We start from the raw sequence: 12,953 nt of genomic DNA, 5'->3' as shown, positions 1-12,953 counted from the left end.
ATTGAAAAGTTAGAAAACTCTAGAGGACTTTATCCCTATGTTTATCTACCTTAATTACAATTAGAGATGTTTATTTGGGATAATATTCCTTAATTCAATAAATTAGATATTTTCATCTCTTCAACACAAAAAAATTGCCACTTTCTTCATCAAAGCCAGGTAACCCTTCTCCCATTTCTCTTTCTTTTCCTTATTCCTTATACTATTCTTCCATAAAATCACACCCTTTTTAACCCTTTTTTCTGTATACAATTAACCAGTATTAACTCCATTAAACTTATATTTCCTATTCATTTCTTGATGTAAATCTTGCACATAATCAATGACCATGTGGGGTTTAAGCTATTTGCAAAATCTTTGGCCTTTTTCTGTATTAAACCCTGATGATTTGAGAATTTCAGATGGGTTAGTTAGGAAATTATCAATACCCGAAAACACAAAACAGTTTGTTTATGCAATTCAAGAACCTGAATCGAAAGCTGTTATATATGTATTATGTGTTCAGAATTTATCTGAAAGATCTGCTTTAGATGCCCAATGTTTAATTAGGGGAGTTAAACCTGATGCTGTAGTTGTTCAAGTGGGTAATTCAGTAGATTATGATAGTCCTCAAAAAGATGAGATTTTGTTGAGTAATAGTGATGATTTGGGTGAGGATTCGGTACCAACTTCGTCGATTGAGGTGTTAAAGAGGTGTTTTGTGCATAAACTTAGTAAGGAGAAGTATGAGAATGTCGCGGGACGAGTTGTTTTAAGAGAGATATTTGGGGTTGGGTTTGATGGGCATTTGCCTGCTGCGAAAAAAGCAGCTGAAGAGGTTGGCTCGGCTTTCTTGTTGCTCGAATCGCCTTTTGTTAAATGCAGCACGTCTAGTGAGTGTTCGAATGTGGGGGATGAGGGGTTTGGGGATAAGTTTGGAGTGTTTGGTTTAGAGGGTGGTAATAGTTTGGTTCCTTTAAGAACGGGATTGATGGTGTCAGCGAATTCACGTGCATTTTGTGTTACGAATGATGTTCAGTCTCAGATGGTGAGGCTGTTGTCGTCGCATTTGGTTAATTCAGGTTCCTTACAGAAGAATATTGAATCTGAGGATATTCAGCAACAATTGAATTATCAAGTACCGCAGTTTGCACAGACAGTTTATCCGTTGCTTGTTGATCTTTATGATATTTTTGTTGATATTCCATCTATAGGAAGAGCTCTAGCTTGTGCTCAAAAGATGTTTCATGATGTTTGTAATGGAGATGCTGTTAATACAGATCTCCTTTCTGAGGTTTATGTCTTCAAGATTGCAGTTGAAGGGTTAAGAACAGCTTTGAACAATGCTGGTCGGGTCCCACTTAGCAAAACGAGGAATCATACAACTGATTTTTCTGAGCTTTCTATTGAGGATAAGTCCCATGCCCTTCTGGCACAGGCCCTTCGAAGCCAGACCGAGAAGTTCAAATCAATAGTTGCAGTAGTAGATGCCAGTGGATTAGCTGGACTAAGGAAGCATTGGAGTGCTAATGTACCTGAGGAAGTTAAGGAAATTGTTGAGCAGCTGGTTACTGACTCTGAACACGATGGGGAAAATTCGAGCCGAAATGACAAAAAGGGGTTACTAGGTGTTAAGCCAGTGGTAGCTGTTGGGGCTGGTGCAACTGCAGTTTTAGGAGCCTCTTCGTTTTCTAAAGTTGTTCCTGCATCTACAATATTGAAAGTTGTTACCTTTAAAGTCCCTGCTTCGCTAAAGATCATGATGACTCAAACCCAAAAGGCCCTTGCTCTTGCATTTGGAAAGTCAAACGTAGTAGGCCCTGCTGGAATGGCAAGTTCTGGTGTCAAATCATCTGTCCTTAAGGCAACTGCTTCTGCCGAGAAAATCCGTGCAGTGGCTCATGGCGTTATAGCCTCTGCAGAGAAAACTAGCATCTCTGCCATGAGAACAGCGTTCTATGAAATTATGAGGAAACGCCGAGTACGACCTGTTGGCGTTCTTCCATGGGCTACCTTTGGGTGCAGTGTGGCTACTTGTGCAAGCTTGCTTGCGTATGGAGATGGAATAGAATGTGCTGCTGAATCTCTTCCAGCAGCTCCTTCAATTGCCAGTTTGGGTCGTGGCATCCAAAGTTTGCATCAGGCTTCTCAGGCAGTGAAACAAACAGAAAACTCCAGGATACAAAAGTCAATAGAGTCTCTTGTGTACAGATTTAAAAAGATAAGTGTCTCATAAAAGTGTTCAGTTTCTTGCTTAAGTACTTTAGTTCGAAATTGAGTCCTAAATTTTTTGTGAAAATAGATTTTAGCAAAGAGGTTGTGCAATTTATGATGCCTGGGTTTTGTCTATATCACATGTTATGTCAAGAAATTCCAATAAGATGTGATTGAAGTTTGGAAGATTTTTCACCATGTTGATTATACTCCTTTAGTAATTTGTATCTAACATGAATTCTGAAATTTGACATCATTAGTTGGTGTTACTGTTAAGTTCCTTTTTTCTTGTTCTAAATTCTGTTTGCTGCCTAAATACTTAGCAAGTCGAGTATTTTTATACCATGTAATTCTTTTGTCTCCAATTAAAAGGAGGTTTTAAAATCTCTATGGGATATTACGACCAATTTTTGAAGTGTAAGGTCTCTGTTGAGGGGTACTTAGGATCCAAAAAAATTGCACAAGGCTATCGTATTAAGTTTGTTGGAAACTTTGTGAACTGAGATAGGAACCTTGCTGTCATTGTTCAGTTATGAAGGGCGCTGAATGAGGGCTCAGGCAAGAACCAAAGTGAAGGGATGAAACTAAAGTGGAGGACAAAACAATACATTGAGGACAAATGGATTTATAGAAACCAAAAAAAAGCTCTAAAAGCCTAAAAGTCTGATAGAAAAAGCTTTCTTAAATAATAGGACATAAATAATGTATGGAAAACTTCTTGTAGGATTTTCTTCTTTGTAGTATACTTCTTGTAATGGGCTAGTTAATGCCCTTTTCGTTAATAATATTCTTAATTCATAATTTAAAAAAAAAAAAAAAAAAAAAAAGATATGGAAGACATCCCACACCTGGCTCTGATTGCATTAATCCTGCCAGCTAAGAGAAATTTGTCCCTTTAGTTTTTTCCACAATATCTTTTGAGCCGAGGGTCTTTCGGAAACAGCCTCCCTACCTTCCAAGGTGGGGGTAAGGTCTGGGTACACTTTACCCTCCCCATTCAATGGGGTATGTTGTTGTAGTTTTTTCCACAATTAATTGGATGGCGTGTCAAACTTGTCCAACTTTTCTTTTCTGTTTCCAGAAAAGCGAAACTTCTGGTATGTTATAGGTTTTCGACGTTAATTTTTTTTTTTTTTTGATGACATGGGAACCCGCAGCCGCTACCCGCCCGGGTGCGCACGGGAATAAACCAAGCTCTGTGCAATAGCTTGCAAACCACAAGTTTTCGACGTTAATTATGAAGCCATATGCTTTGAAGTTGGAGAAAACTACCAGCTTCTCAGTAACTAACCAAACAGAAGAAAAAAAAAATAATAATGGAAAAAGAGTTACCAGCCTCTTAGTAAGGTTGTCATTGCATACAACATCCATCACGTGAACCTTCACGGCGTTCTTCCTTTTGTGACTTCTTTCTGAGGTTCACACTCAGCCTCAGATTATGGATCATGAGTATATATATCTTTAGGTGGATGGGAACGCTAGAAACTCATGATCCAGAGAAGTAGTAGAAGAAACGTCGTTGGGCTACTATCATTGTGTGGGATCATTTTAAACAATTTTACAGCTCGGTGTCTCGCCTTGGATAACTTTACAGCACTACTGTTTTCTGACACACAAATTAAATGACCTAAAGCGAGATCCTGACATCATTCACTGCCCATTCCAGGGTTGGAATATTATAGCTATGTTGTACATAAAGTTGCTCTTTTACTGAAGAGCAGGTTAATTTTTTTTTTTTTCCTCCTCCATATTATATTCTAACTTTTCAGCCGCTCTACCTGCCAAGGTAGGAGTAAGGTCTGCGTACACTCTACCCTCCCCAGCCCCACTTGTGGGATTACACTGGATATGTTGTTGTTGTAGTGGTCTGGATATTATCTGGAGAAATCTAAGCTAAGATAGTCTCAAAATCCTGGAACAACATCAAGCAGCCTCCTCATGGCTGGAAAACTCATTCTAAAAGCTGGTAAGGTGGTTCCTTATCAAGGAAAACCATGTGCTGTTTTAGTTATTATCAGAGGTTAATATCTTTATTGCATAGGTTGAAGGCCAAATTGATTTTAGCTCATGGTAAGTATCTTGATGCGTTACTTTTCAGGAAAACTTATTGTTAATATTATTGTCATTTGACCGTCATCATCGTTTTTGATTGTATTCTTGTTGTTCAAGAAGTTTGACCACCTCTATATTTTCTTTCTTTAATTCACCCACTAGTAGGAGAGGCATTGACTGCCTAATGCAATTCCAGTAACAGCGGTTATTGGGGTTTTAACGTGAAATATAGACCTTCTAGGTGAGGTCCGTTCAGGAAGGCTCTCTATTGCTGCGGACAGTATCGTCTATTACCTGTTACTGTCATTTGTTGTCGGCGAGACAATTCGTCATTAAGCATAGCAATGTCTGATTCGAGGGACTACATATTTGACGAATATTGTTTTCTTGTTTTTTGGAAAACAATGGCAATAGCTGGGCCAACTTGCGAGGATCTCGACTGCACCAGATTATGCATTTAAGTCCTGGTTAATTGAGCTCACCAAAAATTAGATAGATGGGAAGAAATCACATTGCTTTTTTTCTTCAGCTGAGATTCAAATCCTGTTTTCTTATTTATCTTCATTTTAGTTTTTATCAACAAGTAAACTACATCTTTGGGTCCTTAGGAACGCCATAATATTTTGAAAAGTTTACCTTGTCAATTCTAGTTATTTAATTGTTCATCCTAGCGGTTGTTGCTGCTTGTCCGTTATAGGATGCCTTGAAATTTTGCAGGTGCAGCAGCAAACAAGTATTACTATTTTAGGCATCACCACATATTATAACGGAGGTGTAGTTTAAAGTGTTAAGAAAGTTCATCAATCTATTGTCTATTTGCATTAGAATTGATGCCACATGATGTCTACAGTTCTTTCCTTTATTGTGCATCAGTATAAATGCGGTCTTATACACTTAAGATGCCTTCTCGTCTTTCACCAACCAAACCTATGAATTGTAACATGTACCTAGATTGCAGATTTTTATACCTTTTCAGGGTTTTAGTAATCAGTTAATCACTTCACGGGTCTTTGCTTGGGAAACAAGAGAACGGCTTGAAGCCATCCTTGGGAAAGGCGCACTTGCTTTTGGAGGCTTCATCTCTAGCTCACGTTCTCCCGGAGCTGCAGTCGGGATTTGTAATTTTACGCCTATTAGTTCAGTGTTGTCATTGATCATCTGTATCATCTGACTTTCCAAATGCTGCAGAAGCACAAGTACCATTATTTTTCTCTTTGCATCGTATGTTAAACTTGCCTTTGCAAGGGTGTTTGTGTTGCAGGAGATGCCGCCCGTAAGGGCCCAGCTTCTTATTTCCTGTCAAAGGAGCCTCAACCAATGGAAGAGAAGAAAAAGTTTGCACAATAAGCGCACTAAGGTGGTCTAGGTCAAGAAATGGGATGATAACCATATGAAGCTAGAGCGCAAATACCAACAAAGACAAAAAACTCTCATCTGCCTAAGCTTTGGTTGGTATAGTTGCTCGGTAGCTGTGCTGGTGGGAGATAACAATATCCGGTGAAATAGTCACAGTTCACTCAACCTAGTTTGAACTCCACCGTTATTTTAAAAAAGGTTTACAGAGAACCAACTTGTATATTGGTTTGGAGTGGGTAGTGGCCAGTGCCCACCCTTAAGTTTGATCAATCATAACCCGCCCTTTTAACTTTTCTCCTTTTTTTAACTTTCGGAAAAGGGTCAAATTTGCCTTGTACTCTCACCTATAAGCTATATTTATCCTTCGTTATACTTTTTTGATACATTTGCTTGTCATTCAACTTTAGGGCCATATAGCCCCGATACTTTATTTTCGGGTCATATTTACCTTTGTCCGACATATGTAGATAATCCCAATTTAAGAACAAAAATAAAAACAATTCCCCCCCCCTCCAAACCTCCATTGTCCTCTCATGATTTTATTGAACAGTCTTCTTCATCATGGCAAAAAAGCTAGTCTTGTGTGGGTTCTCAACTTCTACTTGCCAAAGTGCTACATATCCCAAAAATTCCAAATTCCAAAACGGAATTGAAGAACAATGATACATAGATAAAACAGGTACACCACTATAGAGATGCTTCCAAACAGTCACCATTACACCACTGATCAGCAATTACACTCACTACAAACATATCCGATCAACTGCTTCAAGAACTCTCATCACAATTAACTTTTTGCAAGTAGTGAAATCAAAACAGTGATTACTGCGAGAAATAAGACATTGTTGGATGGTTCTTCTCCAGAATCAGAAATAATCATATTTTAGGAAAATGAGACAAGCCCATTTACATTTTAAGGTGCATTTTAGTTCCCAGATTATCATCCGATCAAAGGAATTAGAGAGTTGTGCGCAAGTCTACTCGTGGTTTGTTTTCGAATTTGATTGTGAACTCTTTTTGTTAGTCCTATAGTACCTATAGAAACATCCAACAGACAAAATACTGCTAGTGTCTCCCTTGTTAAATTTATCAAGGATCCAAAGCCTAGGTTTCTTTCGTACTTCCTATTTTCTCTTCCACCTCTGAGCATTCTAATCTATAAAGCCATGATGTCTTATGAGTCAATCTGTATTTGGGTTTATTTTTAATTTGAATTGGAGAAAAAATTTCCATGTAGGCGCCACGTAGGAAAATAAAGGTGGAGGCAAGGAAATTTAACAGAGGAAGGGTAAATATAACTTATTTGTGAGAGTACAAGGGCAAATCTGACCCTTTTCCGTTTTACTTTCAACCAAGAAAAATGAACATCACCTATTTTATTTATCTTCGTCTTATGCAAGTGCAAGTGCAAGTGCAAACTCTTTTGCCCCTACTAAACATTGGGGTATGCTTAAAGGCTTTCAGTTTTAAGTCCCCCTCTTCTCAATCCAAACTAAAAATTCTTTCCACCTCAATCTCTCTTTTGAATAAGCAAAGTTTATAAAACACCTTTATGAATTTAATTTAACTTGTTATGTAGAAGTATTTCTCTCCAACTAAAACAGGTAAGCCCTTCTTTTGAGGGGTCGGGTGGGCGACGGGGGATGGGGGAAGGAAGGGACACAGATACGTCATGGCTTGTTAACAATCAACACATCTTTGCCCGTTGTGACAAGCAACTTTGCTAGTGTGTCATGAGAAAAATGACATATCTTTTTTTTACCTTTCAAGACTTCAAATCAAGTTGCAACAGTATATGTTTAAAGCAATTTTACTACTTTGTATGTTTTCATTCTATATCTCTAGTAATCAAATGTGATAGTCGTCGTTATTCATTTTCACGGGAATGGTCGAAGGGTTGGAATGACAATCTTGGAACAAGTATTTTAACTCATATAGAAGCGACGCTAGGTGATTTTTATCTGTCTAAATTTTGGTGAATAAAGTTATTTTAATAATTGTACTACTAGAAAAGAACATATGGAGAACAGGTCAGCTACGCGATAACTAGGTTAAAGCCTTGAACACTATCGCTATAAAAAGTTAAAACTCAGTTTCTTGCCCTCAAACTTTTGTGGAACATCTAAGTTGATTAGTTATTACTGAAAATGCATATTAATTTATCAGAGTTAGATGATAAATATAAGACATACTATGTCTTGTTATTATTGATTTGGTGTAAATATCGGGTACATATAAAATTTTGACCTTAGTTTTGTATCTCTTCTAATTTAGGACGACCGAAGTGTCCCTCAAATCAATATAAAACAAAACTTTTGATTTTATTTTGCAAAAGAGAAAACGAAAGTCTCATTGCTGAGGTAGGATTTTTAATTTTTGGTTTTTAAATTCTAAAATGAAATTGTAGAGTTTTTGAGAAATTATTTATATATATATTAAAAAACTAATTTTTAAATATAAATATAAAATTTGCACTAACAGTAATGACTTCTATTGAACATAAAGTAAACGAAATTAGAGCCCGTTTGGCGCGGCATAAGTTCTTTTTTGACTTATAAATTATTTTTAGTTTTTTTGAGTGTTTGACTTGCCAGCTTATAAGCTATTTTGTGATTAAAATAAACCTAAAAATATAAGTTAGGATAACCCAACTTATTTTTTTAACTTGTAAGCTGAAACAAAACTATTTTTTTTTAAGCTAAGCCAAACGGGCCTGCAGTTCCAGAGTAATAATTTTGGAAAACGAAAAGGAAACGACAGGAGTGAGAGAACAAAAAGGGTATAGCACAACAAAAGCTGCAGAATGTACCATACTTTGTCACCTAAACTCTATTAAAATCAGTCCACAGTTAGCGGAACTTCCAAGGTAGCAGCAGCAAACACCAATTCAAAGCTGCTGCTTCACCTCAGTAAACTTGTGCAAAATCAACCATTTTGTGTATCTATACATACACACACACACACATATATATATATATAGAGAGAGAAGGTGATAAGGATGATGTTGCTCATCATTCAACTTTAGGGCCATATTTGCCCCAGTACTTTATTTTCGGGTCATATTTACCTTTCGTCCGACATATGTGGAATGTCCCAATTTAAATTAAAAATAAAAACAATTCCACAACCCCCACCCCCGCAAACCTCCATTGTCCTCCCCACTTATTTTATTGAACAGTCTTCTTCATCATGGCAAAAAAAGCTAGTCTTGTGTGGGTTCTTAACTTCCCTGCCAAAGTACTCATTATCCCAAAAATTCAAATTCCAAAACAGAGAATTGAAGAACAATGATACATAGATAAAACAGGTACACCACTATGAAATGCTTCCAAACGATCACCATTACACCAACGATCGGCAATTACACTCACTACAAACATATCCAGATCAATTGCTTTAAGAACTCTCTGTGATTAACTTTTTAGTAGTGAAATCAAAATGATGATTACTGCGAAAATAAGACAATGTTGGATGGTTCTTCTCGAACCGAAATAATCATATTTTAGGAAAATGAGACAAGCCACGTTTACATTTTAAGGTGCATTTTAGTTCCCGGATTATCATCCGATCAAAGGAATTAGAGAGTTGTACGTAAGTCTACACAAGTAGTTTGTTTCGAATTTGATTGTGAACTCTTTTTTGTTAGTCTATAGTACCTATAGAAACATCAGCACGAGACAAAATATTGCTAGTGTCTCACTTGATTAAATTTATCAGGATCCAAAGCCTAGGTTTCTTTTCGTACTTCCTATTTTCTCTTCCACCTCTGAGCATTCTAATCTATAAAGCCATGATGTCTTATCAATCAATCTGTATTTGGGTTTATTTTTAATTTGAATTGGGAGAAAAAAATTCCATGTAGGCGCCACGTAGGAAAATAAAGGTGGAGGCAAGGAGATTTAACAGAGGAAGGGTAAATATAACTTATTTGTGAGAGTACAAGGGCAAATCTGACCCTTTTCCGTTTTACTTTCAACCAAGAAAAATGAACATCAACTATTTTATTTATCTTCCTCTTATGCGACTGCAAATGCAAACTCTTTTGCCCCTACTAAACATTGGGGTATGCTTAAAGGCTTTTGATTTCCGTCCCCTCTTCCTCGATCAAACTAAAAATTCTTTCAACCTCAATCTCTCTTTTGAATAAGCAAAGTTTATAAAACACCTTTATGAATTTAATTTACGGAGAAGGACCTAAAATACCCTCGAACTATTGGAATTGGTGCAAAAATACCCTCCATTCACCTTTGAGCCAAAATACCCCTGTCATCCCATTTGAGCCCTCGAAATACCCACTGTGACAATCCACCTTATGGGTCTAATATCTTTACTTATTTCCTAACGACCCCATGTTGACACCCATTTTTTCCATCCTTTCGTCCAATTTACATCGTTAAGCTTCTATTTTATTAGATTATTAATTATATTTTTTATCACAACTTGTAGTCAAATTTCTTGATGATATCTATTACTATTATTACTTTTATTATTACTATTACTACTACTACTACTACTACTACTACTACTACTACTACTACTACTATTATTATTATTATTAATCTTGAACTTGGGCGTATTTTTCAAATATATTCTGGTCCAAACTTCTGTCATTTTGTTTTTGGCATATTAGATGAAAAGAGGAAAGTTTCGATTTCGAAATTAAGGCGGATATTAAGCTATGATTTTTATGATTACTAGTAAGAAATTAAGGTGAATGAATTAAGGAAAAGTGGAATTGAAAAGAGAGAAGAAAAGAAAATCAAACTAGAATAAATGAAGGAATATAAACGGCACAAAGAAAGGGATTTTGTGGCGGGAATTTCGGCGAGAATCGGGGAACGTTTGATTTTAAGGAAATTTAGAGATGACGGGGTCTTAGGAATTTTGAGTAAATAACAATGAGTTATGGATATTTTGTTTTGGGGGTAACTTTGATGCCTTTGGGGATTTTTAGTTGGAAAGGGATTATGAAGTTTTGGTAGAAACTTTAGAAAATGGGTGAAAATTTTTATTTGGTTTATTTGGGGAATATAGTAATTTCAAATAAATTTTCTCGATTTTCATAATGATAATAAAAGTAGAGGGACAAATTATTTTGGTAAATAGTTTTATCACTTGTAATAGTAAAGTAATCATAGAAACATAACAACAACTATAAGTGTGATGCTAATACAAAAATATGTTTAAATAAATATTTATAGAGAATACAAATAGGATTAACTCTGCAATTAAGCCAGAAGGAGAATAAATGCATGAGTGATTTTTTTTTCTAGTAAAACGAAAAGGTAGTAGTAATAATAATAACAATAATAATAATAATAATAATAATAATAGTAATAGAGATCATCAATTTATTTAACTATAGGTTGTGATAAAAAAATATAATTAATATTCTAATAAAATAGAAGCTCAACGATGTAAATTGGATGAAAGGATGGACAAAATTGGGCGTCAACATGAGACTATTAGAAATAAGGGTATATTAGACCCCATAGGTGGATGGCAGGAGTATTTGGGGGCTCAAAGGTGGATGACAGGGGTATTTGGGGGCTCAAAGGTGAATGGAGGGTATTTTTGCACCAATTTCAATGGTTCGAGGGTATTTTAGGCCCTTCTCCGTTTAATTTAACTTGTTATGTTGAAGTATTTCTCTTCAACTAAAACAGGTAAGCCCTTCTTTTGAGGGGTCGCGTGGGCGACGGGGGATGGGGGAAGGAAGGGACACAGATACGTCATGGCATGTTAACAATCAACATCTTTTGCCCGATTTTGTGACAAACAACTTTTACTTTAGTGTGTCATGAGAAAAGTAACCTTATCTTTTTTATCTTTCAAGACTTCAAATCAAGTTGCAACAGTATATGTTTAAAGCAATTTTACTACTTTGTATGTTTTCATTCTATATCTCTAGTAAACTCAAATGTGATAGTCGTCGTTATTCATTTTCACGGGAATGGTCGAAGGGTTGGAATGACAATCTTGGAACAAGTATTTTAACTCAAATAGAAGTGACGCTAGGTGATTTTTATCTGTCTAAATTTTGGTGAATAAATTTATTTTAATAATGGGAGAATAACATATATATACGTAAGAATAGGATATATTTACAAAATATAACGATATTTTTCAGTTTACAAAATATAACTATAGATTTCTTACAAAACATATACGAAATTTTTCCCTCAAGGCTTAAAATCTTCGCTTAATTTTTTGTGTATGATAAGCTTATGAAATGTGTATATCTCGCTCAGGCTTTAAAATTATGCTCAAAACTTTATGTATGAAATATGTATATCTCGCTTAAGGCTTAAAAAGTTTCGCTCAAAATTTTGTGTATGAAAATTATATCAAATATGTATATCTCACTCAAGCCTTAGAATTCTCACATTTGTTTTTATATGAAAAGCTGTGTAAACGGTATGAAATATGTATATACCTGTGTAATTTATATAAAGTTCATGTTAGCTTTTTGGAAATTTAAACAACTATAATAACATTGTATTCAACATTCATACAATATTCATACGAATTTAATACAACAACAACAACGTAGAAAACTTAATATAAAATTTTCATATAAACTCGGCATACAATTATCATACAACTTTAATACAAATTTGAATCTCCTTATCATACGGACCCCCACTTCCCTATTCTCCGTATCATACGGATCCCTTTTTCCAATTAACATTATATTTAAAAATTTCACCTGTTTTTGCCGCTTCGCACTAGTTGAAGAACACGGATCTAGAAAGCTGAGATGGAAAAAAATACCAATTTCACAATTTTGTCAAATTACGGTCATGCAAATTCTCACTAAATTCTCACGGTTGAAGAACACGGATCATTGATCCTTTCTAAAGAAGCGATAGAGAGAGAAAAGAAATTCACACATGGCCCATCTATCAAAATCACCTCCCATGTTTTAAGGGAAGGATGTGGATCTGTAAGAAACAAAGAATAGGAAAAAGTGGGTGGGGTGGGATGGAGATCTGTATGATATGGAGAATAGGGAAAAGGAGGAAAGGGTGGGGATGCGGAGAAACGAGAAGGGTGGATTTTGGATGTGTATGAAACAAAGAATTGGAAAAAGGGGGTAGGGTGGGGGATCTATTAATACAGAGAACGAAAAAAAGTGGGGAAGGGTGGGTTTTTTATTTTTGCAAATTCGTTATGTTTTGTAATTAAGTTGGTATGTTTTGTAAATAAGAAAAAGTATACTTATGTTTTGTAATATAGAGTCTTAAATAGGTATTATTATGTCATTTTCCCTTTAATAATTGTACTACTAGCAAAGAACATATGGAGAACAGGTCAGCTCTGCGATAACTAGGTTAAAGCCTTGAATACTA

The 12,953-nt window shown here is 35.7% G+C and overlaps 1 protein-coding gene across 1 annotated transcript; it reads left to right on the top strand.

Annotated features, from left to right (window-relative positions):
• Window positions 1–2,469, top strand: LOC132052621 (uncharacterized). Its single transcript, XM_059444236.1, has one exon. The coding sequence runs from the start codon at window positions 323–325 to the stop codon at window positions 2,213–2,215; it is 1,893 nt and encodes a 630-aa protein (XP_059300219.1). The 5' UTR covers window positions 1–322; the 3' UTR covers window positions 2,216–2,469.
• The last annotated feature ends 10,484 nt before the right edge of the window (window positions 2,470–12,953 follow it).

Source organism: Lycium ferocissimum, chromosome 4 (genome assembly GCF_029784015.1).
Source record: "Lycium ferocissimum isolate CSIRO_LF1 chromosome 4, AGI_CSIRO_Lferr_CH_V1, whole genome shotgun sequence".
Classification (NCBI taxonomy): domain Eukaryota; kingdom Viridiplantae; phylum Streptophyta; class Magnoliopsida; order Solanales; family Solanaceae; genus Lycium; species Lycium ferocissimum.
The sequence above is the reverse complement of the archived record's forward strand: the minus strand, read 5'-3'. Positions and strand labels throughout refer to the sequence as shown.

Coding starts and splice junctions, on each gene's coding strand:
- LOC132052621 (XM_059444236.1), top strand. CDS start 323: ATGACCATGTGGGGTTTAAGCTATTTGCAAAATCTTTGGCCTTTTTCT.